This window comes from Ovis aries, chromosome X, assembly GCF_016772045.2.
Source record: "Ovis aries strain OAR_USU_Benz2616 breed Rambouillet chromosome X, ARS-UI_Ramb_v3.0, whole genome shotgun sequence".
NCBI lineage: Eukaryota > Metazoa > Chordata > Mammalia > Artiodactyla > Bovidae > Ovis > Ovis aries.
In genome coordinates, this window is record NC_056080.1 from 48,185,221 (window position 1) to 48,211,048 (window position 25,828).

Genomic DNA, 25,828 nt, shown 5'->3' on the forward strand with positions numbered 1-25,828 from the left:
CTAAAATCCTTCATGGTGACACTGTTCCTTGTGATTAGTAAAGTTTCATGAGACTAGTAGAAACCTTCTGGAAAAATATGTGCTTGATTGCATGTATGCCCTCTTCACCAAAATCACATATATGCTGACCTTTCTCCCTACCTCTTTGTAGCAGTTTGTCAGAGCAATCTGAAGTACTATCTCCCAGGCTGAAGCCCTCATTTTGCCTCAAATAAAACTTAACTCGCAATTCTCACATTATATGTTTTTTAATGTCGACGATATCTTGGTTTAAGCTGCTCCCCCCGCTACTAACACCATCCTCTTTTCATTTCTCTGCACCTATACAGGTATTTGGAAGATTGATTTGAAGTCCAGTGTTCTCCACAAAGCCTTCCTTAAGCACTCCAGGATACTGAAAAACATGATTGCAGTTAGCATGGAATCTTAGAATGTCTTTTCACTGATCATTTAGTATTCAGAGATAGATATCTTTTCAATTATATCTTAACTCTTTTCAAGAGCAGATACACTTCTCCAGTGGTAGTCACACAGTTTTAGCAGAACACTTAGATATACACTTCTAGTGAACTGATTTTCCAAATCTAAGCAAATACCTGCTTGACAACAGGTCAAATTACTTGAATCTGGAATGAATGATGCCAGCCCACAAGGTAGACTTTAACTTGTGGAATAAATAATTGAATCGATGGTCAATTAAATAATCAATTGCCTTATCAGGTAATCATCTCATGTTTATCAGAATATTAGCAGATCTGTTATGGTAGGCAGGTAGCTAGATATGAGCAGAGAAAGGGGGTCAGGGGACAGGTAGCAAGAAAGCATGCATTTTGTATACAACAGGGATCCATGGGCAGACAGAAGCGGGAACCTCTGTACTGACAAGAAACCATATATTTGGGGTGATAAGTATTCTAGAAGAAAGTCAGGAATCTCCTGTGTCAGAATGTAATCTGTTGTTCATTATGCTCTCATTACAATAAAATTAGCCTTGCAGATAAGAAGTACCTACCAACTGTGCACCAACACAGAGAAGCCTGGTGGGCTACAGTCCATGGAGCACAAAGAGTTGGAAACAACTCAGTGACTGAGCATACACGCAGGCTCACACAATAAGCTTACCAAAGAAACCCAGGGCAGCTACTCCCTGTCTGCCAGTTCTCCCTCTGAAAGCATATTCTTGCTTAGATAAATCCTCACGTTACTTTCATGACCTCCCTGTCTGGTCTCTGAGTTATTTTTGTGACAGGGCAAGAACCTAAAATTCACTGGAACAGATTGATCTATGGTATTGAGTACATACCATGTGCCAAGTACTGAACTGGGAAATGTCCCATACCCTTTTCATATAACTTTCACAGCAGCCCTGAGAATTATTTCCCACTCACAGTATGAGATAATCCTTAAGACTTCCATACAAAATCATTGTTACATGCCAGAGCACTTCCCATGGAGGAGGGTTTCACCAAGGATCAATCTTTGATGAAAAATATCCAAAGCAGGGCAGAGTTGAATTCTCTATGTAGTGCCAGGGCTTTGTGCCCTTTTCTACCAAAAGGTCTACAGACTTAGTCAGTGCCTTATTATAAATTAGAACAAAGATAGGTAGGGAACCTTAGGGTAATCTCTTTAATGTGAAATCAGTAAAAGGGCTTGGGTTTTTAACAAAAGTGTTTTATAGTCAATTAGCTAGTTATACATGTATATATAAGAATATATACTACATATATCTATGTGCATGTTAGTCACTCAGTCATGTCTGACTCTTTGCAACCCCATGGACTGTAGCTCACCAGGCTCCTGTGTCCATGGGATTCTCCATAAGAACACTGAAGTTGATTACCATTGCCTTCTCCAGGGGATCTTCCCAACCCAGTTATTGAACCCAGGGCTCCTGCATTACAGGCAGATTCTTTACTCTCTGAGCCACCAGAGAAGAAACCAGGAAGGTCATATATATCTACATTTACATATATATCCATATTTATAGCTATATCTATATAGAGATGACCCTTAAACATGAAGTTCATACCCTTTGACTCTATATTTTCACTTCTGGGATTCTATCATAAGGAACTAATCTGACAAAGATATATGTAACAGAATATTCATTGCTGCAGAGGTTATATTTTTGCCAATTCAGCAGACTGGGGAATGGAAATAGAAACTCAGTTATAACAATAAAGTTATTTTTCCTACTTACACACATTTGTGGATTTACTGAAATTCATGCTTGAATAGGTACTTGATAGATTTATAAATAGATATGTAGATATCTATATCTAGATATCTATAGATAGAGATGAATGTTTATAGTGGGCCACATTAAATGTTCCAGGGAATGTCAAAATAAATATGGTATAGCTATAAGAGATGCTATGCAACCATTAAAATCATGACTTTAAAGAATATTTAGTAAGATGGGAAAATGTCACTTTTTCGATGTTAAGTGAATAAAAGAAGACACAACACAATATGAAGCTTATAATCCCAATTAAGAAAACAAACTATTGCACACACACAGGAAAGTACAGGTAAAAAATGTCTTTAAAAAGTTAGCTGTGATTACCTCTTGATTCTAAAATTGTGGATTTTTTTCCTTTGCATATATTTATTTATTTTTTATTAATTTTTTTAACTTTTTATTTTTACTTTATTTTACTTTACAATACTGTATTGGTTTTGCCATACATGAATCCACCACAGGTGTACATGCGATCCCAAACATGAAACACCCTCCCTCCCCACAACGTCCCTCTGGGTCATCCCCGTGCACCAGCCCCAAGCATGCTGAAACCTGCATCGGACGTAGACTGGTGATTCGATTGTTACATGACAGTATACATGTTTCAATACCATTCTCCCAAATCATCCCACCCTCTCCCTCACCCTCTGAGTCCAAAAGCCTGCTATACACATCTGTGTCTTTTTTGCTGTCTTGCATACAGGGTCATCATTGCTATCTTTCTAAATTCCATATATATGTGTTAGTATATTGTATTGGTGTTTTTCTTTCTGGCTTACATCACTCTGTATAATCAGCTCCAGTTTCATCCATCTCATCAGAACTGATTCAAATGTATTCTTTTTAATGGCGGAGCAATACTCCATTGTGTATATGTACCACAGCTTTCTATTTTTTTTATGCATATAATTTTTTTTCAATTTTAAAATCTTTAATTCTTTTTTTTTAGTTCTTTATTTTATTTTATTTTATTTTTTTTAAGATTTTATTTATTTTATTTATTTATTTATTAATTATTATTTTTTTTTTCATGCATTCCCAAACATGAACCCCCCTCCTACCTCCCTCCCCATAACATCTCTGTGGGTCATCCCCATGCACCAGCCCCAAGCATGCTGTATCCTGCGTCAGACATAGACTGGCGATTCAATTCTTACATGATAGTATGCATGTTAGAATGCCATTCTCCCAAATCATCCCACCCTTTCCCTCTCCCTCTGAGTCCAAAAGTCCGTTATACACATCTGTGTCTTTTTTCCTGTCTTGCATACAGGGTCGTCATTGCCATCTTTCTAAATTCCATATATATGTGTTAGTATACTGTATTGGTGTTTTTATTTCTGGCTTACTTCACTCTGTATAATCAGCTCCAGTTTCATCCATCTCATCAGATCAGAACTGATTCAAATGAATTTTTTTTAACGGCTGAGTAATACTCCTTTGTGTATATGTACCACAGCTTTCTTATCCATTCATCTGCTGATGGACATCTAGGTTGTTTCCATGTCCTGGCTATTATAAACAGTGCTGTGATGAACATTGGGGTACATGTGTCTCTTTCAATTCTGGTTTCCTCAGTGTGTATGCCCAGGAGTGGGATTGCTGGGTCATAAGGTAGTTCTATTTGCAATTTTTAAGGAATCTCCACACTGTTCTCCATAGGGGCTGTACTAGTTTGCATTCCCACCAACAGTGTAGGAGGGTTCCCTTTTCTCCACAGCCTCTCCAGCATTTATTGCTTGCAGATTTTTGGATCACAGCCATTCTGACTGGTGTGAAGTGGTACCTCATTGTGGTTTTGATTTGCATTTCTGCAATAATGAGTGATGTTGAGCATCTTTTCATGTGTTTGTTAGCCATCCTTATGTCTTCTTTGGAGAAATGTCTATTTAGTTCTATGGCCTATTTTTTGATTGGGTCGTTTATTTTTCTGGATTTGAGCTGCATAAGTTGCTTGTATATTTTTGAGATTAGTTGTTTGTCAGTTGCTTCATTTGCTATTATTTTCTCCCATTCAGAAGGCTGTCTTTTCACCTTGCTTATATTTTCCTTTGTTGTGCAGAAGCTTTTAATTTTAATTAGATCCCATTTGTTTATTTTTGCTTTTATTTCCAGAATTCTGGGAGGTGAATCATAGAGGATCCTGCTGTGATTTATGTCTGAGAGTGTTTTGCCTATGTTCTCCTCTAGGAGTTTTATAGTTTCTGGTCTTACATTTAGATCTTTAATCCATTTTGAGTTTATTTTTGTGTGTGGTGTTAGAAAGTGATCTAGTTTCATTCTTTTACAAGTGGTTGACCAGTTTTCCCAGCACCACTTGTTAAAGAGATTGTCTTTACTCCATTGTATATTCTTGCCTCCTTTATCAAAGATAAGGTGTCCATATGTGTGTGGATTTATCTTTTGGCTTTCTATTTTGTTCCATTGATCTATATGTCTGTCTTTGTGCCAGTACCATACTGTTTTGATGACTGTGGCTTTGTAGTAGAGCCTGAAGTCAGGCAACTTGATTCCTCCAGTTCCATTCTTCTTTCTCAAGATTGCTTTGGCAATTCGAGGTTTTTTGTATTTCCATACAAATCTTGAAATTATTTGTTCTAGTTCTGTGAACAATATGGCTGGTAGCTTGATAGGGATTGCATTGAATTTGTAAATTGCTTTGGGTAGTTTACTCATTTTCACTATATTGATTCTTCCGATCCATGAACAAGGTATATTTCTCCATCTATTAGTGTCCTCTTTGATTTCTTTCACCAGTGTTTTATAGTTTTCTATATATAGGTCTTTAGTTTCTTTAGGTAGATATATTCCTAAGTATTTTATTCTTTTTCTTGCAATGGTGAATGGAATTGTTTCCTTAATTTCTTTTTCTACTTTCTCATTATTTGTGTATAGGAATGCAAGGGATTTCTGTGTGTTGATTTTATATCCTGCAACTTTACTATATTCATTGATGAGCTCTAGTAATTTTCTGGCGGAGTCTTTAGGGTTTTCCATGTAGAGGATCATGTCATCTGCAAACAGTGAAAGTTTTACTTCTTCTTTTCCAATTTGGATTCCTTTTATTTCTTTTTCTGCTCTGATTGCTGTGGCCAAAGCTTCCAGAACTATGTTGAATAGTAGCGGTGAAAGTGGGCACCCTTGTCTTGTTCCTGACTTTAGGGAAATGCTTTCAATTTTTCACCATTGAGGATAATGTTTGCTGTGGGTTTGTCATAGATAGCTTTTATGATGTTGAGGTATGTTCCTTCTATTCCTGCTTTCTGGAGAGTTTTTATCATAAATGGATGTTGAATTTTGTCAAGGGCCTTCTCTGCATCTATTGAGATAATCATATGGCTTTTATTTTTCAATTTGTTAATGTGGTGAATTACATTCATTGATTTGCGGACATTGAAGAATCCTTGCATCCCTGGGATAAAGCCCACTTGGTCATGGTGTATGATCTTTTTAATGTGTTGTTGGATTCTGATTGCTACAATTTTATTGAGGATTTTTACATCTATGTTCATCAGTGATATTGGCCTGTAGTTTTCTTTTTTTGTGGCATCTTTGTCAGGTTTTGGTATTAGGGTGATGGTGGCCTCATAGAATGAGTTTGGAAGTTTACCTTCCTCTGCAATTTTCTGGAAGAGTTTGAGTAGGATAGGTGTTAGCTCTTCTCAAAATTTTTGGTAGAATTCAGCTGTGAAGCCGTCTGGACCTGGGCTTTTGTTTGCTGGAAGATTTCTGATCACAGTTTCAATTTCTGTGCTTATGATGGGTCTGTTAAGATTTTCTATTTCTTCCTGGTTCAGTTTTAGAAAATTGTACTTTTTTAAGAATTTGTCCATTTCTTCCACGTTGTCCATTTTATTGGCATATAGTTGCTGATAGTAGTCTCTTATGATCCTTTGTATTTCTGTGTTGTCTGTTGTGATCTCTCCATTTTCATTTCTAATTTTATTGATTTGATTTTTCTCTCTTTGTTTCTTGATGAGTCTGGCTAATGGTTTGTCAATTTTATTTATCCTTTCAAAGAACCAGCTTTTGGCTTTGTTGATTTTTGCTATGGTCTCTTTTGTTTCTTTTGCATTTATTTCTGCCCTAATTTTTAAGATTTCTTTCCTTCTACTAACTCTGGGGTTCTCCAATTCTTCCTTTTCTAGTTGCTTTAGGTGTAGAGTTAGGTTATTTATTTGACTTTTTTCTTATTTCTTGAGGTATGCCTGTATTGCTATGAACTTTCCTCTTAGTACTGCTTTTATAGTATCCCACAGGTTTTGGGTTGTTGTGTTTTCATTTTCATTAGTATCTGTGCATATTTTAATTTCTTTTTGATTTCTTCTGTGATTTGTTGGTTATTCAGAAGTGTGTTGTTCAACCTGCTTATGTTGGAATTTTTAATAGTTTTTATCCTGTAATTGAGATCTAATCTTAATGCATTATGGTCAGAAAAGATGCTTGGAATGATTTCAATTTTTTGAATTTATCAAGTTTAGATTTATGGCCCAGGATGTGATCTATCCTGGAGAAGGTTCCATGAGCACTTGAAAAAAGGTGAAATTCATTGTTTTGGGGTGAAATGTCCTATAGATATCAATTAGGTCTAACTGATCTAATGTATCATTTAAAATTTACGTTTCTTTGTTAATTTTCTGTTTAGTTGATCTCTCCGTACGTGTGAATGGGGTATTAAAGTCTCCCACTATTATTGTGTTATTGTTGATTTCCCCTTCCATACTTGTTAGCATTTGTCTTACATATTGTGGTGCTCCTATGTTGGGTGCATATATATTTATAATTGTAATATCTTCTTCTTGGATTGATCCTTTGATCATTATGTAGTGGCCTTCTTTGTCTCTTTTCACAGCCTTTGTTTTAAAGTCTAGTTTATCAGATATGAGTATTGCCACTCCTGCTTTCTTTTGGTCTCTATTTGCGTGGTACCACAGTTTTCTTATCCATTCATCTGCTGATGGATATATAGGTTGTTTCCATGTCCTGGCTATTATAAACAGTGCTGCGATAAACATTGGGGTACATGTGTCTCTTTCAATTCTGGTTTCCTCGGTGTGTATGCCCAGCAGTGGGATTGCCGGGTCATATTGCAGTTCTATTTGCAATTTTTTAAGGAATCTCCACACTGTTTTCCATAGTGGTTGTACTAGTTTGCATTCCCACCAACAGTGTAGGAGGGTTCCCTTTTCTCCACACCCGCTCCAGCATTTATTGCTTGCAGATTTTTGGATCACAGACATTCTGACTGGTGTGAAGTGGTACCTCACTGTGGTTTTGATTTGCATTTCTCTAATGATGAGTGATGTTGAGCATCTTTTCATGTGTTTGTTAGACATCTGTATGTCTTCTTGGGAGGAATGTCTATTTAGTTCTTTGGCCCATTTTTTGATTGGGTCGTTTATTTTTCTGGAATTGAGCTGCATAAGTTGCTTGTATATTTTTGAAATTAGTTGTTTTTCAGTTGTTTCATTTGCTATTATTTTCTCCCATTCAGAAAGCTGTCTTTTCACCTTGCTTATATTTTCCTTTGTTGTGCAGAAGCTTTTAATTTTAATTAGATCCCATTTGTTTATTTTTGCTTTTATATCCAGAATTCTGGGAGGTGGATCATAGAATTCTCTGTACTTTTAAAGTTTTCTATTCTGAGCATATTTTACTTTTATAATAACAAAGAAAAAGTGTTTTACAAAAAAGAAGGTTTGTATATGTATGTTTCCTTGGGAGTGGGGAAAAAGAACACCAATGGGAGATAAGATAAATGGTACTTTCAGCTAGGAGGACAAGGACCTAGAAGAGAAGGAATGCAGTCAAGGTTAGGATAGCCTATTGAAAGCTGGGTTTCACTATTTAGAAGAATTGGTGCTCCTTTGGTTTTCACAAGGCAATTAGAACCTGAAGTGTCTGTATTGGAAGCAAATGTTCTATGTTAATATGTTCTATAATGGTGGGAGTTGGAGGAGAGGGGTCATGTGCAGAGCAGTAGCAGTGGGAAGTACAGTGAAGGAATCTCAAGTACAAATTCAACTTTACAGCAGGAATTTGGTTTTAGTCCTTCCACTCCCACTCCTCATCCCATGGCCCTGTAATAGGCCTGACACAGAATAAACTGCTCAGTATTTCAATGTTTTTTGACTGGACTTTTGAGTGGCAGAGATCAAGACCTTTCTACCTAAAGATTTCCATCTAGGCTTTTCTTTTACATCACTGACTTCTTTTGTTTTAAGGGAGCCTACATCTTTATAAAGGCAAATTCAGTGGCTATCATACTTTATTTTTTTAGCTTATTTTTTATTATGTAAATATTATATATTTATTATAGACAAATAAAAAATACAGGTAAGCAAATCCACAGAAGATGTAAAATAAAACTACCTAAATTTCCACCACCACCACCACCACCACCACCACCACCTAAAGATAACCGTGTAAACATCCTTCCAGACATTTTTCTCTGTCTATATTTACCCTTATTATTCAATTATGTGTTTTGTAACCATGTCTTTCACTTAGCAATTTAACACAAACAACTTTTCAGGTTATTCTTTTTATTTTTGGATCTTTTAAATAATTGTTTTTAGCTACTCACATGATATTTTAATGTATTTTTCTTTTTAAAATTTAAGTATATAAAATTTACAGGTAAGATTAAAATCTTCTTTAATCAGCAGTCCCATCTTATCTTAATCTTGGTCCCCTCCCCCACCCCTCAGAAATAACCACTATTATCATAGTATGTATATGTTCTTACAGGTGGTTCTCTAAAGATTTATATGTAAGGCATTATTTTGGTGATATACATAGTGTTTATTATCTACATAAATTGTGACATACTGTATATATTAGTCTGTTATATATTAGTCTATTATATATATAATAAAATATATTATATTTACTTTCTTCACTCAAAATCATGACTTGAATATCTAAACACATCTCATTTCATTAAGCTGATGTGTGGGATCATGTAGTAGAGATGCACCATTATTTATTTAACTACGTCACTTATTGGTGTAAGTTTAAGTTGTTTTCAATCTTTCATTGTTACAAACAGCACTGAAATAAATATGCTTGGCAAGACTTCTTGTGCACGTGTGTACAAATGTTCATTTAGGATAGATATGAGGAGAGTAATTAGTATGTCATGGGATGCATAGCCCTCAGCTTCAATAATTAACACATGGCCAAACTTGTTTCATTTTTACTCCACTTCCCCATATATATTAGATTATTTTAAAGTGAATTATATAATTTGGATGCCTATTTTAACATTTAGTATATGCTGAAAAATTCCCTCCAAAATGACTGAACCAATTTAGATTCTCATCAGCAGTGCTTGAGATTATTTTCAACAACTTTGCCAAACTTGAAATATCAAACTTTAAGTTCTTGTGATTAGAAGTAGTATTTTATTATTGTTTTAATTTGTATTTCCCTGATTAGTAGTAAAATTGCCCAATTTCATATGAAATATATTTTCATATATTTGTTGGTGTATTTAATGTTGTCCTAGAGGACTCTGAATTATCATCATTTCTTAAATTTTTTTTCTTTTTAAAAAATTACTTATTTTTAATTGGTTGATGATTGCTTAACAGTATTGGTTTGATTTCTGTCATACATCAGCATGAATTAACCATCCGTGTACACTCTTTTTTTAAAAAAAATTCTGTTCCACTGCAGTGATTTCTCCCATTTTGTCTTCCAGCTTGTTCTTCATTTATTTAGCTATCATTCCTTTTAGGGTATTTTTTAATTTTAGTTATTGTATTCTTCAACTCTCTTTGTTTGTTCTTTATGTCTTCTAGCTCTTTGTTAAACATTTATTGTATCTTCTCAGTCTGTGTCTCCATCTTTTTCCAATATCTTGAATCATCTTTACTATAATTACTCTGAATTCTTTTTCAGGTAGATTGCCTATCTCTACTTCACTTAGATATTCTTTTGGGGTTTTATCTTATTCCTTCATCTGTAACATATTCCTCTGCTGTCTCATTTTGTCTAACTTTCTGAGTTTTCAGTCCCAAGCTTCAGGATAATAGTTCGTCTTGCATCTGGTGTCTTCACTCCAGTGGATGAGACTGGTCTAAAGAGGCTTGTGCAGGCTTCCTCGTTGGGAGGGACTGGTGCCTTCCCATTGGTGAGTGGAGCTGGGTCTTGTCCTTCTGGTGGGCAGAGCCATGTCAAGTGGTGTTTGGAGACAGCTGTGGGCTCAGGAAAACTTTAAGCAGCCTGTCTGACGATGAGTGGGGCTATATCCCTGACCTGTTGATTGTTTGGCCTGAGACATCCCAGCACTGAAGCTTAATGTCTAGTGTTAGTTGCTCATTCATGCCTGACTCTTTGTGACCCCAGGGACTGTAGCCTGCCAGGCTTCTCTGTCCATGGGATTCTTCAGGCAAGAATACTGGAGTGGGTTGCCATTTCCTTCTCCAGTGGATCTCCCTGACCCAGAGATTGAACCAGGTCTCCTGCATTGTAAGCAGATTCTTTACCACATGAGCCACAAGGGAAGCCCTCAGCACTGGAACCTATAGGCTACTGGGTGGGACCAGGTGTAGGAATCAAAATGGCAGCCTCCAGGATAGCTCATGGAAGCAAGTACTCTGCATTATCTCTGCCACCAATGTCGTGGTCCCTTCAGTGAGCCACAGCTACCCCATACTCCCTAGGAAATCCTCCAAGTTTACCATGTAGGTCTGGCCAAGGATTTATGAAGTCACTACTTTTCCCCTGGGTTTCAGTACACATGAGACATTGCGTGCACTCTCCAAGAGTGGAGTTTCTACTTGCCCAGTCCTGTTGAGTTCCTGCTACCAAGCTTCACTGACCTTCAAAGCCAAATGCTCTGGAAGCTCTTCCTTTTGATTTCAGACTCCCAGGTTGGGGAGCCTAATGTGGGGCTTAGAACTAATTCCTGTGCGAGAACTTCTGCAATAAAGTTCTTTTCCAGGTTGTGGGTCACCCACTCGGTGGGTATAGGATGTGATTGTTTCACAAATGCACCTCTCCTACCATCTCATTGTGGCTTCTTCTTTGTCTTTGAAAGTAGAATATCATTTTTGGTAGGTTCAAATATTTTTTGCTGAAGGTTGTTCTGCAGGTAGTTTTGATTTTGATGTTTTTGTGAGAGAAGGTCAGCTCAGGTTTTTCTACTCCACCATCTTGTCCTCAGAAGTGGTGTCCCAACCTAATCTCTCTTACCCAGGACAGCACCACCCTGTTGATCATGGGTCTTCATGGGGTGCAGTCAAGACTGATCTTGATACCAAGGTCACAGCCTTGGAGAGGCACCCATCCCCAGGTCCAAGCCATAGCAGCCCCAGCAGATCTTCTATATATTCTATATATTTAACAAACACTTTTTTCCCCTTTCTGTGAAATATCTATTCAAACCCTTTGTTGATATTTCGGCTTGGATTTTTCTTTCTTTTTCTTTTTTTAAATCACATTTCAGGTTTATATATAAAATACCACTGAATAAATAGCTAATGTGTAAACATTTTGAATGTTAAGAGGCAAGTGAAATTTTCTTAGCATCTGTTTATTCTTTTTTTCAACTATTTCAGCTATTTTTTTGAGAGCCTGTTATCTTCCAGTCTCTAGAATATGTCATGTTGAACAAAAGAGGTCATGGGAGCCTGGTCTGCTATAGTCTGTGGAGTTTCAAAGAGTTGAACAAGACTTAGTGACTGAACAGCAACAACAAAAGAGATAATTCCTGCCCTCGTGAAAATTATGATTAGTTAAATGGGATAGATAAAAATCAATTAAATGACCATACATGCACGCATGGTAAGTTGCTTCAGCTGTGTCCAACTTTTTGCAACCCCATGGACAATAGCCTGCCAGGTTCCTCTGTCGATGTGCTTATGTGCTTAGTTGCTCAGTCATGTCTGACTCTTTGAGATCCCATGGACTGTAGCTCACCAGGCTCCTGTGTCCATGGGGATTCTCCAGGCAATAATACTGGAGTGGGTTGCCATTCCCTTCTCCAGGGGATCTTCCCAACCCAGGGATCAAACCCAGGTCTCCTGCATTGCAGGCTGATTCTTTACCATCTGAGCCACCAGGGAAGCTCTGGCTATATATATGGTTGTTGTTCCCTAAGTCATTGTCTGACTCTTTGCAACCCCATGAACTGCAGCATGTCAGGTTTCCCTGTCCTTCACCATCTCCCAGAGTTTGCTCAAATTCATGTCCATCGAGTCAGTGATGCCATCCATCTGTCGTCCCCTTCTCCTCCTGCTTTCAATGTTTCCAAACATCAGGGGCTTTCCTAATGAGTCAGCTCTTAGCATCAGGTGGCCAAAGTATTGGAGCTTCAGCTTCAGCATCTATTCTTTCAGTGAATATTCAGGGTTGATTTCCTTTAGGATTGACTGGTTTGATTTCTTTGCTTTCCAAGGGACTCTCAAAAGTCTTCTCCACCACAATTCAAAAGCATCAGTTCTTTGGCACTCAGCCTTCTTTATGGTCCAACTCTCACGTCCATACATGACTACTGGAAAAACCATAGCTTGACTATATGGACCATTGTAGAAATAGTGACAAATAATTATAAGTGCTCTGAAAGAAAAGCACCTTGATTAAAAGGATTGAGGAATCGAAGCTGGTGGGCCACTGGATAGGCTGCAATAGAGAAATGATGAGTAGTAGTGCTCCCATTCAAGCAGCCAGGACAAATTGGAAAGGATCTCTCATCCCTTAGAGGCTATTTCTCATTACCTTTATGATCACAATCTGCTTGAAAAGTATTGCTTTTCTAAATAAAGTCAACTTTAAAAGCACTGCTGCTGCTGCTAAGTTGTGTCAGTCATGTCCGACTCTGTGCGACCCCATAGATGGCAGCATACCAGGTTCCACCATCCCTGGAATTCTCCAGGCAAGAACACTGGAGTGGGTTGCCATTTCCTTCTCCAACGCATGAAAGTGAAAAGTGAAAGTAAAGTTGCTCAGTCGTGTCCGACTCTTTGCGACCCCATGGACTGCAGTCCACCAGGCTCCTCTGTTCATGGGATTCTCCAGGCAAAAGTACTGGAGTGGGTTGCCATTGCCTTCTCCGATAAAAGCACTGACTGAATAGATAATCTAGCACTTAATTATTAATCTTTGGTTAAAAATGAGGCAAAGACTATCCTCTGTATCCCCAGGACAAGTCCACTACCAGAATCCTTCTAGGAAAACCAACAGAAATAAATGATGGGTAGATCAAGTATTTTCTAAAGAAACTAGGGAAACTAGGAATTCCTACTTGTGGGAATCCAGTAGGACTGTGCACTCTATTATAGCATTATCAACATGAGCAAAATCAATAACAGTAGCAACATCAAAACTCAGAGCAATAGCAAGAATATCCAGATCCATGAAAACAAGTGCAACAATATCAACAAGAACAACATTAATCACATCGACAGGCAGTGTAAGGACAGAGAATGACAAGAGCACCTCAGACATTTTTGTACTTACTCTTTCAAGAAGACAGTAAGATCATGCTCAAGGATGCTTGCCTCTTCTCTATGCTCTGCAGTAAGAAACCACCTTCAACCTCAAGAAACACGGAATGGAGGATTAAGTGTGTCACCAGAGTGTGATCCATCAAACTCCATGATCCACTGGAGGGACACGGTTATATGAGCAAGTCCAAGAAGTTTGGAAAAGTAGTCAATTTTATCTGGCCTATGTGCCCACATTTCCACCCTTTCCATGGTTTACTGAGAAACCCATCTAGGCTTGGGACCTAGGAAAGTCTTCCTAACACACAAAACAGTTTGTGTCATGGTAGGTGTCAGCAGACTAGTTTCTATTTATGAAGTTTTATAACAAAATAGAATGATCTTTAGTTGAATTGGCTCATGCCTTTAAGACCCAAAAGCTTACAAAGCTGATGAATATAAGACTTCAAATTCTCCAGGACTTATGGCTCTCTGGCTGATGAAAGTTTTATGATATGGCTTGAAGTTAGTCTGTGATCAGGGCTTGGCTATAGTAAGCCTGGAGGTTAGGGATGCTCCAGGGGAATGTTTAAACCCATAGCTACTTCAGGGAAATACTGGGGCCTCAACTGTCTCAGTCAAGGGAAAATATTCAGTGGTCTGAACAGTGTTAGGTAGAACAAGACTGTCACCTCCCTTGTTCTGGACACTGTATTTTTGTAAATACGGCCAAAGACAGCTTTAGTTTTTGGCCACCACATTTCACAATTGATGTATATTGAGCTCACTGTCCACTGAAATCTCAAAGCTGTATTACACATGCTGTTTCTAAACCACATCTCCTCAGTGGCCCTTCATGGATAGTGCCAGTAGCACATCAACACATTCATTTGTTTTTATCTCCTCGTTCTCTAGCCTCTAGGGAGACAATTCCCCTCAACCTCCTCTCTGTTGTCACAACACAACAGAAACTTCAGCCAAATTACACATAATTGAATAGGTTATGGTTTTCTATATACCAAATTCCATTCCTGCTGCATCTTCCTCATCACTGGACTTGGAACACAACCTGTTCTCTTGATTGAGACTTGGGACACGTTCAGTTTACTTTCATGCCAGTAGTATGTGTCCAAATTATTTTTTAGGCTCAATTCTTTCTGCAAAAGGCTAAGCTCATATGTTTCTTGCTGATTATATTTGGCTCATTTTCCAAATAGAATCAAGTTTGGTCTAATCTGGCCTCTATATGAACAAGTAGAGGATGTGAAGTTGGAAGGAGGATGTGATCCTTGTGAGATGTGGCACAGCTTCAGGATGACTATCCAAACTTCAACTACTCCAGATTTAAAAATAATCAGCTCTTACATATCATTTCATTTAGTCATTATAAGAGTCCAGGAAGATACATGTTGCCACCTGTTTATTGATGAGAAAGCCAAGGTTTAGAGAGATTAAAGGTTGTGTTTAAGAGTTACATAACTAGTTATGAGCAGAGCTGAACACAGAAACTCTCTTAACTAAAAATGCAGGGATCTTCTGCCTTTCCATTTGGCTTTACGTATAAGTTGATGGGATCTCCAATCTATGCTACTCTTGCCATGACTATCCTGTATCTGACTATTTCTGGGGACCTCACAGATGGGGACAAAATACACCAGTGACAAAATCACTTGGTACCTTGACCAGACTTGAAGAAAATATGGGAAACTGGATTCATTGCTTGGGTGCTGCTGCCTATGAGATGACTTGGTCATAGTGGTTAAAAGAGGAAGTGGCAGACTACTAAGCAGACTACTAAGAAGGACTTCCTTTTCCAGAGACTCATAATGTCATAACAAAGGCATCAGTGGACAGTGGACACAAAAAAATAAAATAAAATCATCTCTGCAGATTAGTTTTCTAGGGTTGCTATAATAACACAGACTGGGTGACTAAAAAAAAAAGTGTTTTCTTACAATTCAGAAAGCTAGAACTTTAGGATGTCAGCAGATTTGTTTTTCCCTGGGGCCTCTCTCTTGGCTTGGAAGTGGCTACCTTCTCACTGTGTCCTCACATGGTCTTTACTCCACATGTACACATTCCTGGTGTCTCTTTTAGTGTCTAAATGTCCTCTTCTTATAAGGACACCAGTCAGATTGGATTAGGGACCATCCTAATGATCAAATTTTAAGTTAATTGCCTCATTAAAGGCCTCATATGCAAATACAATTATCACATTCTGAGGTGCTGTGAGTTCAACATATGAATTTTTGGAGGACGCAACTCAGCCTTTGACATTATACTCTGTTTCTCAGAGCTTGGACTGAATCTAGTTATCCTTTTAGTTTTCAATAAATAGAGAACAGCTGCATAAAGTGACACATAAATAGGATATTCTTGAGAAGAAGGATGTGTGGTGAGAGGAGTCAAGATATTGATTGTCATTTAGTATCTGTATCTATTCTCCCAGGTTCCAACTATTTCACCCCAGGCCAAGAATTTCAAGGTTTCTTGGCAACCCCTCATTGTTCTCTTGCTGGCAGAATCTTATTTTTCTTGCTGAACTCTTTTCCCTTTTTTGGCTAATATTTGATCCTTTGAGAAAGTTTGGGCTCTTGGTTTTCTGGAAACAAGTATACAAAATTAAAATTTGGTCTATATTTATAGACCTTTTATCCAAAAATGGACATTTTAGTGATAATTATAAATGTGGTAGACATATATATCAGATTTTCCAGCATAGTTTAAGATCTAAAACTCTAGTCATTGTTTTCATAATTACATGTTCATTTGTTAAACTGTTTGAATCTGCATTCAGAAAATATACTTCAAAGACTTGCTAAATAAATTTTTGTATTCCCTTCAATAAGTTTCCATTATTTGGGGAAAAGATTCTAAACTCAGCATAACATGCTAAGTACCCAGTGATGTGGACCTGCACATCTATTGAGTTTCATCTCCTGCCATTACTCAACATAAATTCTGTGATAAAACCACACAGAATTTTAATCACTCCAAATTATCTGTTTTATATATATGTCTGCACATGTATTTTAGGATACTTTTCCAGAATGCCTATGATGCTCTTCTTTCTACCACCATCTATAAACTTCCTGCAATCATCTTATTTATCTTTCAAGTCTCATTTAAATTCTTCTCTGTGAAGCTGCTTCTGCCTTCCTCAGAAAGTTGATCACTCATGTTTTGCCATTGTAGTTTATACATACTAAATTACTTATTATATTGTATATACTATAGTATAGCTCATACATATTATATTACATGTAAAAACTTAGCTATATATCATAGTGATGAGCACTTTGGTCTATTTGAGTCAGTTTGTTTATTTGGTTATCCTTCTCACTAGACAAGTACCTGACTCAGAGTAAGTACTCATGTGTTTGTTAAATTAGTGAATAAAAAAATATGAAAAGGACATTGCCAAGGATGTAGGTCTCTGCTTTCCCACCTCCAAAATGATCAATATGATTTTTGTGATTAAGATAATTATATGGGAGTGAGGTAGAACTAGGAATAGCTAAACTTAGGCTTTTAACCTGTTTACCAGATATGGGATCTGCTCTGATCTAAGCTGAATTACCAGTGTTGGGCCCTAAGAAGACCAATCCAAGTTGTCAAATTAACCTAAACTCCAAAAGGTATAAATAGCTGAGGAGAAAGCAGGATGGCCTGACAGATATGTTCCCTGGCAGACCAGGTGTTATGCTGAGGGGTTCAGAAAACCTGATTCCTCCTACCTCCATCTTCTGAGGTCCCCAACTCAGGGTCCCTAAGACTCTGAGAAACCAGAATATTGCCACAGTAGTGGGGAAATACTAGCATGGAAATTGCCACACATAGGCTTTGGGGAGGTAGTATAAGGGTTAGGGTGGAGGAAGAATGGTACAGAGGGACTGATGCAAAAGCCAACTGCCATTCTTGAGCAATTGAGGAGGTATGGGTTAGAAGTCCAGACTGTTGTTTCTGGGACTTCCCTTTCACAATGACTCTGCAATGAGTAACCGCTGGGGTGGAGAGGCAGTTACAGAGGCCACCTCAGGCAAAGCCTGGACTAAGGGTGGTGACTGATAAGCCACCCACTTTTGAGTTCCCACCCCATCCTACTTTCCTCCTTCACATCTATTATTACATCAGATCTGACAACAGTCCTGAAATGTAGGCAAGGCAAAGATTATGACCTTTGTTTTACATTTGAGGATGTTGCCATTGGTGTTTATTTATACTATATTACTTACTATATTATACATACTCTAATATAGCTTATACATATTGATTTAATGAGGACCAGAGAAGTGGTCCATTAGGTAGCCTCTTTCCCTATTAAACTGCTAAACTACACTCACCTAATGGTTCCTCCATCCAAGAGCTTGAGCTCTGCTCTTGTTGGAGCCTTCTGTCTATCCAGCATAATAGCTCTTTGGAATTTCCGGCCTTCAAAGTCTCCAATTCACCATAACCATAACAATAACCACAGTAATATCAATTTCTCCCATCTTGACTTATGTTGTGTCAGGGACAACAGCCATTTATTCACCAAGTATTATTTGATATCTCCTACCATATGCCAGAAAACACCCTTTTCCAACAACACAAGAGATGGCTCTATACGTCACCAGATGGTCAATAGCAAAATCAGACTGATTATATTCTTTGCAGACAAAGATGGAGAAGTTCTATATGGTCAGCAAAAACAAGACCAGGAGCTGGCTGTGGCTCAGATCATGAACTCCTTATTGCCAAATTCAGACTTAAATTGAAGAAAGTAGAGAAAATCACTAGACCATTTAGGTATGACCAAAATCAAATCCTTTACAATTATACAGTGAAAATGACAAATACATCCAAGGGATTAAATATGATAGAGTGCCTGAAGAACTATGGACAGAGATTTGTAACATTGTGCAGGAAAAAAGTGATCAAAACCATCCCCAAGAAGAAGAAATGCAAAAAAGCAAAATGGTTGTCTGAGAAAGCCTTACAAATAGCTGAGGAAAGAAGTGAAGTGAAAAACAAAGGCGAAAAGGAAAGATATATCCATCTGAATGCAAATTTTCAAAGAATAGCAAGGAGAGATAAGGAAGCCCTCCTAAGTGATCAATGCAAAGAAATAGAGGAAAACATTAGAATGAGAAAGACTAGAGATCTCTTCAAGAAAATTAGAGATACTAAGGGACTAATTCATGCCATAATGGGCACAATGAAGGGCAGAAATTATATGGACCTAACATAAGCAGAAAATTATAAGAAAGAGTGGCAAGAATAAACAGAAAAACGATACAAAAAAGAGCTTAAATACCCAGATAACCATGATGGTGTGATCACATACCAAGAGCCAGACATCCTGAAGGGTGAAGTCAAGTGGGCCTTAGGAAGCATCACTATGAACAAAGATACTGGATGTGATGGAACTCCAGTTGAGCTATTTCAAATCCTAAAAGATGAGGCTGTTAAAGTGCATCACTTAATATGCCAGGAAATTTGGAAAACTCAGCAGTGGCCACAAGACTGGAAAAAGTCAGTTTTCTTTCCAATCCCAAAGAAAGGCAATGCCAAAGAATGTTCAAACTACCACACAGTTGCCCTCATTTCACATACTAGCAAGATAATGCTTAAAATCCTCCAAATTAGGCTTCAAAAGTATGTGAACCAAGAAATTCCAGATATTCAAGCTGGACTCAGAAAAGGCAGAGGAACTAGAGATCAAATTGCCAACATATACTGGATCATAGAAAAAGCAAGATAATTCCAGAAAAACATCTACTTCTTCACTGACTACATTAAAGCCTTTGACTGTGTGGATCACAACAAACAGTTGGAAATTCTTCAAGAGATGGGAAAACCAGACCACCTTACCTGACTCCTGAGAAAAATGTATGCAGGTCAAGAAGTAACAGTTAGAACCGGACGTGGAACAATGGCCTGGTTCCAAATTGGGAAAGGAGTACATCAAGGTTATATATTGTCACCCTGCTTATTTAACTTATTATATGCAGAGTACATTATAGGAAATACTGGGAAGGATAAAGCACAAGCTGGAGTCAAGACTGCTGGGAGAAATTTCAATAACCTCAGGTATGCAGATTACACCATCCTTATGGCAGAAAGTGAAGAGGAACTAAAGAGCTTCTTCATTAAAGTGAAAGAAGGGAGTGAAAAAGCTGTCTTAAAGTTCAACATTCAAAAAACTAAGATAATGGCTTCCAGTCTCATCACTTCATGGCAAATAGATGGGGAAACTATGGAAACAGTGACAAACTTTATTTTCTTGCACTCCAAAATCACTGAAGAAGGTGACTGAAGTCATGAAATTAAAAGATGCTTGCTCCTTTCAGAAAAGCTATGACCAACCTAGCCAGGATATTAAAAAGCAGAGACATAACTTATGTGACAAGGTCCATCTAGTCAAAGCTATGATTTTTACAGTAGTCAAGTATGGATGTGAGAGTTAGACCATAAAGAAAGCTGAACGCCAAAGAATTGATGCTTTTGAACTGTGGTGTTGGAGAAGACTCTTGAGAGTCCCTTGGACTGCAAGGAGATGCAACCAGTCCATCCTAAAGGAAATCAGTCCTGAATATTCATTGGAAAGATTGGTGCTGAAGCTGAAGCTCCAGTACTTTGGCCACCTGATGTGAAGAATGGACTCATTTGAAAAGATCCTGATGCTGGGAAAGATTGAAGGTGGGAGAAGGAAACGACAGAGGATGAGATGGTTGGATGGCATTATTGATGAGAAGAACATGAGTTTGAGCAAGCTTTGGGAGTTGGTGATAGACAGGGAAGCCTGACGTTCTTCAGTCTATGGAGTCACAAAGTGTTGGGCACAACTCAGCAACTGAGCTGACTGACCATATGCCAGGACTTTTCTGGTGACTCCATCAGTAAAGAATCTGCCTGCAATGCGAGAGACCTGGGTTTGATCCCTATGTTGGGAAGATCCTCTGCAGAAGGGCATGGCAAACCATTCCAGTATTGTTGCCTGGAGAACCCTCACAGAAAAAGGAGCCTGGTAACATGCAGTCTATGTGGTCACAAAGAGTCGGACACAACTGTGTGACTAAGCACACACACCATAAGCCAGGTACTAAGCACTAGTTTATATATTAGTGAATACAACACTGTTTCCTTTTTATCGCAGAGCTTATAGTCACAAAATTCAGTATCCAAAACCAGGGAGATGATCAACAGTAAGCATGTAAATTGACCAAATATTAAATTATTCCAAATGAGTCACCTAGAGCCAGACATGCTGGAGTGTGAAGTCAAGGGGACCTTAGGAAGCATCACTATGAACAAAGCTAGTGGGAGTGATTGAAATCCAGCTGAACTATTTCAAATGCTAAAGATGATGCTGTTAAAGTGCTGCATTCAATATGCCAGCAAATTTGGAAAACACAACAGTGGCCACAGGACGGGAAATGTCAATTTTCATTTTAATTTCAAAGAAGGGCAATGCCAAATAATGTTCAAACTACCGCACAATTTCACTCATTTCACATGCTAACAAAATAATGTTTAAAATACTCCAAACTAGGCTTCAACACTGTGTGAACCAAGAACTGCCAGATGCACCAGCTGGATTTAAAAAAGACGGGGAAACCAGAGATCAAATTTCCAACATCCGTTGGATCATAGAAAAGGCAAGAGAATTCCAGAAAAAAAAAAATCTATTTCTGCTTCATTGACTATGCTAAAACCTTTGACTGTGTGGATCACAACAAACTGTTGAAAATTCTTCAAAAGATGGGAATTACAGACTACCTCACCTGCCTCCTGTGAAACCTATATGCAAGTCAAGAAGCAACAGTTAGAGCTGGATATGAAACACTGGACTGGTTCCAAATTTGGAAAGGGATACGTCAAGTCTTTATATTGTTACCCTGCTTATTAAACTTATATGCAGAGTACACTATGCAAAGTGTTGGGCTGGATGAAGCACAGGCTGGAGTCAACATTGCTGGAAGAAATATCAATAACCTCAGATATGAAGATGACCCTACCCTTATGGTAGAAAGTGAAGGGGAACTAAAAAGCCTTTTGATGAAGATGAAAGAGGAGAGTGAAAAAGGTCGCTTAAGACTCAACATTCAAAAAATGGATATCATGGCTTCCAGTCCCATCACCTCCTGGAAAATAGATGGGAAACAATGGAAACAGTGAAAGACTTTATTTTTGTGGCTCCAAAATCATTTCAGATGGTGATTGCAGTCAGGAAATTAAAAGACACTTGCTTCTTGGAAGAAAAGCTATGACAAACCTAGACAGTGTATTGAAAAGCAAAGAAATTACTTTGCCTAAAAAGGTCCATATGGTCAAAACTATGGTTTTTCCAATAGTCATGTATGGATGTGTGAGCTGGACCATAAATAAAGTTGAGCACTGAAGAATTGGTGTCTTCAAACTGTGGTGCTGGAGAAGAGTCTTGAGAGTCTCTTGGATGGCAAGAGATCAAACTAATCAATCCTAAAGTCAATCAACTCTGAATATTCATTGGAAGAACTGATGCTTGAGCTGAAGTTCCAATATTTTCCCCACCTCATGTGAAGAGCCCACTCACTGCAAAAGACCCTGATGTTGGGAAAGATTGAAGGCATGAGAAGATGGGGATGACAGAAGATGATATGGTTGGATGGCATCACCCACTCAATGGACATGAATTTGAGCAAACTCAGGGAGATGGTGGTGGACAGAAAAGCCTGGCAGGCTGCAGTCCATGGGGTTGCAAAGAGTTGGACATGACTGATAAACTGAGTAGCAACAGCAACAGCAACAACTGTGAAGGAAGGGTTTCCAAATGGCTCTAGTGGTAAAGAATCCTCCTGTCAATGCAGGAGAGACAGGAGATGCCAGTTTGATCCCTGAGTGGGGAAGATCTCCTGGAGAAGGGGATGGTAAAGCACTCCAGTATTCCTGCCTGGAGAATCAAATGGACAGCGGAACCAGGCAGGCTACAGTTCATAGTGTCAGAAAAAAATCAGACAGAAGTGAAGCAATTTAGCATGCATGCAGACACTATGAAGGAAAGCAGTAGGATTTTTAAGGTGTGAAAGCAAAAGTGTAAGGACAGCTACTTTAGCTTGGATTGGAAGGGAAAACATTCCACGAAGAGGATATTTGAAGTTAAGACCTTAGAGCCAAAGGTGTATATAGTCCATCTGACTAGGGTTAATCGCCATCTGGAGGCAAAATAATATGCAGGAATGGCACTGGATGCAACCCAAGGAATCCCTTTTAAATGGCACAGAAAGGAACTGGCATTTGCTAAGTGTCTACTATGCGTCAGACAGGAGCTAATCTCTTTTCCATATGCTTTTTTTAAAAAAATTGTTCAGTCTCAGTATTCTCATCTGTATAAAAAGGAAGTGAAGATATTTGTCCTCTAAGGGCTCTTAAAGATTGGAGATATTAACTAGTCCATGATCTCATCTTTTTGTTAGAAAGTGAAGCCTGTGGATATGGACCAGTTTGCCTCAGCTTGTCCGATATATAAGTACATCATTCTTCAACTCTAGGTCTGATCAACTTGGGCTGAGACAGTCTTATGTGAACTAAAATCTAAAAGGGCACTTCAGACTCTTGACACTGCCCAGGAAGAATATGTGCATGGGGGAACTCCAACTTGGATGTAGAGGGAGGAGTTCATCTGTGCTCCCATTTACAGTATGGTTTTACCTTTGGATGACAGCAAGGCTTTTTGTAGTGTCAGATATTTCCAGGAAGAGCAGAAACTGAAGTTCAGTGTTTTGTGTAGATAAAACTTATCCTGGTTGTGGCAGATATATTGGAAGAAGGTTAAATATTAAGTCCAAAATCTTTATGCTTTCGTGAAAAGAGATCTGATGAAAATTTCAAATCTATTTTCATCTTTTCTATAGCTCTCTTTTCTTCTTTCTCCTCCTCTGCTTTTGCCTCCTTCTCCTCCTCCCCCTCATCCTTCTTCTTCTCCTTCTTCTCTCCTTCCCCTCCCCCTTTTCTTCTGTCTGGAAGTCAAATACCCAATTATAACCTCAGGCTCCATTTTACATTAGCACTGGTCCTAATATTTATCCCAACTCCCAGCTTGAGGGAGAGGATAGAAGAAGATAAAGGAGAAGAGCGAAGAAAAAATGAAAAAAAAAAAAAAAAAGAAGGATGAGAAGATGGAAGATAAATGAGTAGAAATAAAAAAAATTATGTAGAGGAGAGGAGTGCAGGGGAAAGAAGGAGAGGATAACTTCTTCTCTTTGACTAGTATGCCCACCAATCCTGTCTCACCATGAAAGTAACTTCAGTGAAGCCTAGGGCTTTCCCCATGAAATAGTATTTCATCTTGATAACAATGGGCTTCCCTGGTGGTAAAGAATCTGCCTGCAATACAGGAGACTTGCAGTAGACATAGGTTCATTCCCTGGGTCGGGAAGATCCCCTGAAGAAGGAAATGGCAATGCACTCCAATATTCTTGCCTGGAAAATCCCATGAATAGAGGAGACTTCCAGGCTACAGTCCATGGGTCCATGGGTTGCAAAAGAGTGAGACATGACTGAGTGACTGAGCAACAAACTTGATAACAATGCAACACTTTGGTTACAAACTTCTCAAATCAATAACTTCAACAGAAATAAAGTACATCTGAAAATTATTTCTTCCAGAGTCCCTTGAACTCACTCCAATTTCTATCATAGGAGAGGGTGTATCACTTTGTGCATAGGAATACGGGCAAAGTGAGATCCTATTCCTCTTTCCCTCTGCCCAAAGGGAAGATCTCTGCTCCTCTGAGATTTTGCCCAGTAAAATCAGCATGTAATAGATCACAGTAAAGTCAGCATGTAATAGATTTCACAGAAAAGTCTTTAAGGGAAGAGAGACCCTCACTAATCCATGTAGGAAAGAACAGTGCCTAACAGAAATCAGAAACCTAACTAAGGTGGAATCTTAAGAGGTCAGAAAAGTGAAAGTCGCTCAGTCGTGTCCTACACTTTGTGATCCCATGGACCCCTTTCAGTCCATGGAATTCTCCAGACCAGAATGCTAGAGTGGGTAGCCTTTCCTTTCTCCATGGGATCTTCCCAACCCAGGGATCAAACCCAGGTCTCCTGCATTGCAGGTGGATTCTTTATCAGCTGAACTACAAGGGAAGCCCCAAAACTGCTGGAATGGGTAGCCTATCCCTTCTCTAACAGATCTTCCCAACTCAGGAATTGAACAGGGGTCTCTTGCATTGCAAATGGATTCTGTACAAACTGAGCTATCAGGGAAGCCCTAAGAGGTCTGATGGAATATTAAAAGGAGGATCAGGGTTACTCATTTCTTTTCTCTGTCCCTTAGACATTACTATGGATAAAATGACCACTTTAAGCTCTTGGTTCTTGTCCCCCCCCCCCCCCCCCCCCCCGCCAATGTTCATACAGAATCTCCAATTACCTCTCTGGGTTATTTCTACAGATGAGTTAATCTTGTTGATGAGGGGGAAAATCCACTATTTGGGGATTATATTTTCTCTAGAATTAAAAATATAGCAAACAAGCAAACACAACCCCCTTGTTAATACATCCATTCTCTGTGAGTTTGGCTTGCATGAGGTGGTTATAGACTATAGTCAGGTCAACTCCAGATGTTTTCTCGAAAATGGTATTTAGAGGTCAGGCAAAATGGAACCTTGTGCCCCAAGATGAGAGATCTCTGCTTGAGAAGTGTATGTGGCTGTTCTCTTGCTCTGTACATCCGCAGCTTGACCACTGCCTGCTTTACCTACACCCTACTCATATGATTGGCCTTCCTATATACTTGCCCCAGGTCCAAACTAGTGATTATTCTTATCAAAGGGACAGTGAGGGATGTGCCCCTGTTATAGTTTCCGTGGTAAATGATGAGCGAACCTGACATAAATGCCCCCTATAACTGACAGTCTCTCCCCCCCATTAGGAGTGAGCCTGAGACTCTGACCTGCCTACTTTCCACTCCATGTGGTGGGGTGCTGCTCCAGCACCTTACTTCAGACATGTAAGATCCTTCATCTATTAAACCATTGATGTCTCTGTCGTTGACTCTGGGCTCTTTCTTTGGTCTTGAAACCGAACAAGCACAGAGGCTTGTAGACCTGTGGGGTGTAATCTAACAGGAAGAAAGACCTTATCCTTGGAGAGCATTTTTGCCTCATTCTATAATGTCAAG

General features: G+C 38.7%; 1 protein-coding gene across 6 annotated transcripts in view; it reads right to left on the reverse strand.

The window, feature by feature from the left end:
- Positions 1–229: 229 nt before the first annotated feature.
- VSIG4 (V-set and immunoglobulin domain containing 4) overlaps positions 230–25,828 on the reverse strand; it is an 85,788-nt gene continuing 60,189 nt past the window's right edge. Inside the window, exons 8-9 of one of the 6 annotated variants that reach the window (XM_042241642.1) lie at positions 13,712–13,857; positions 230–394 (exon numbers count right to left, since the gene is read on the reverse strand). In XM_042241642.1, coding sequence (XP_042097576.1) covers positions 13,716–13,857 — 142 coding nt within the window. In that variant the 3' untranslated portion in view covers positions 230–394; positions 13,712–13,715. Of the gene's footprint in view, positions 395–9,784; positions 13,858–25,828 lie in introns of those variants that run through there. The other 5 variants (XM_042241646.2, XM_060407848.1, XM_060407846.1 and 2 more) reach the window with 5 other exon arrangements.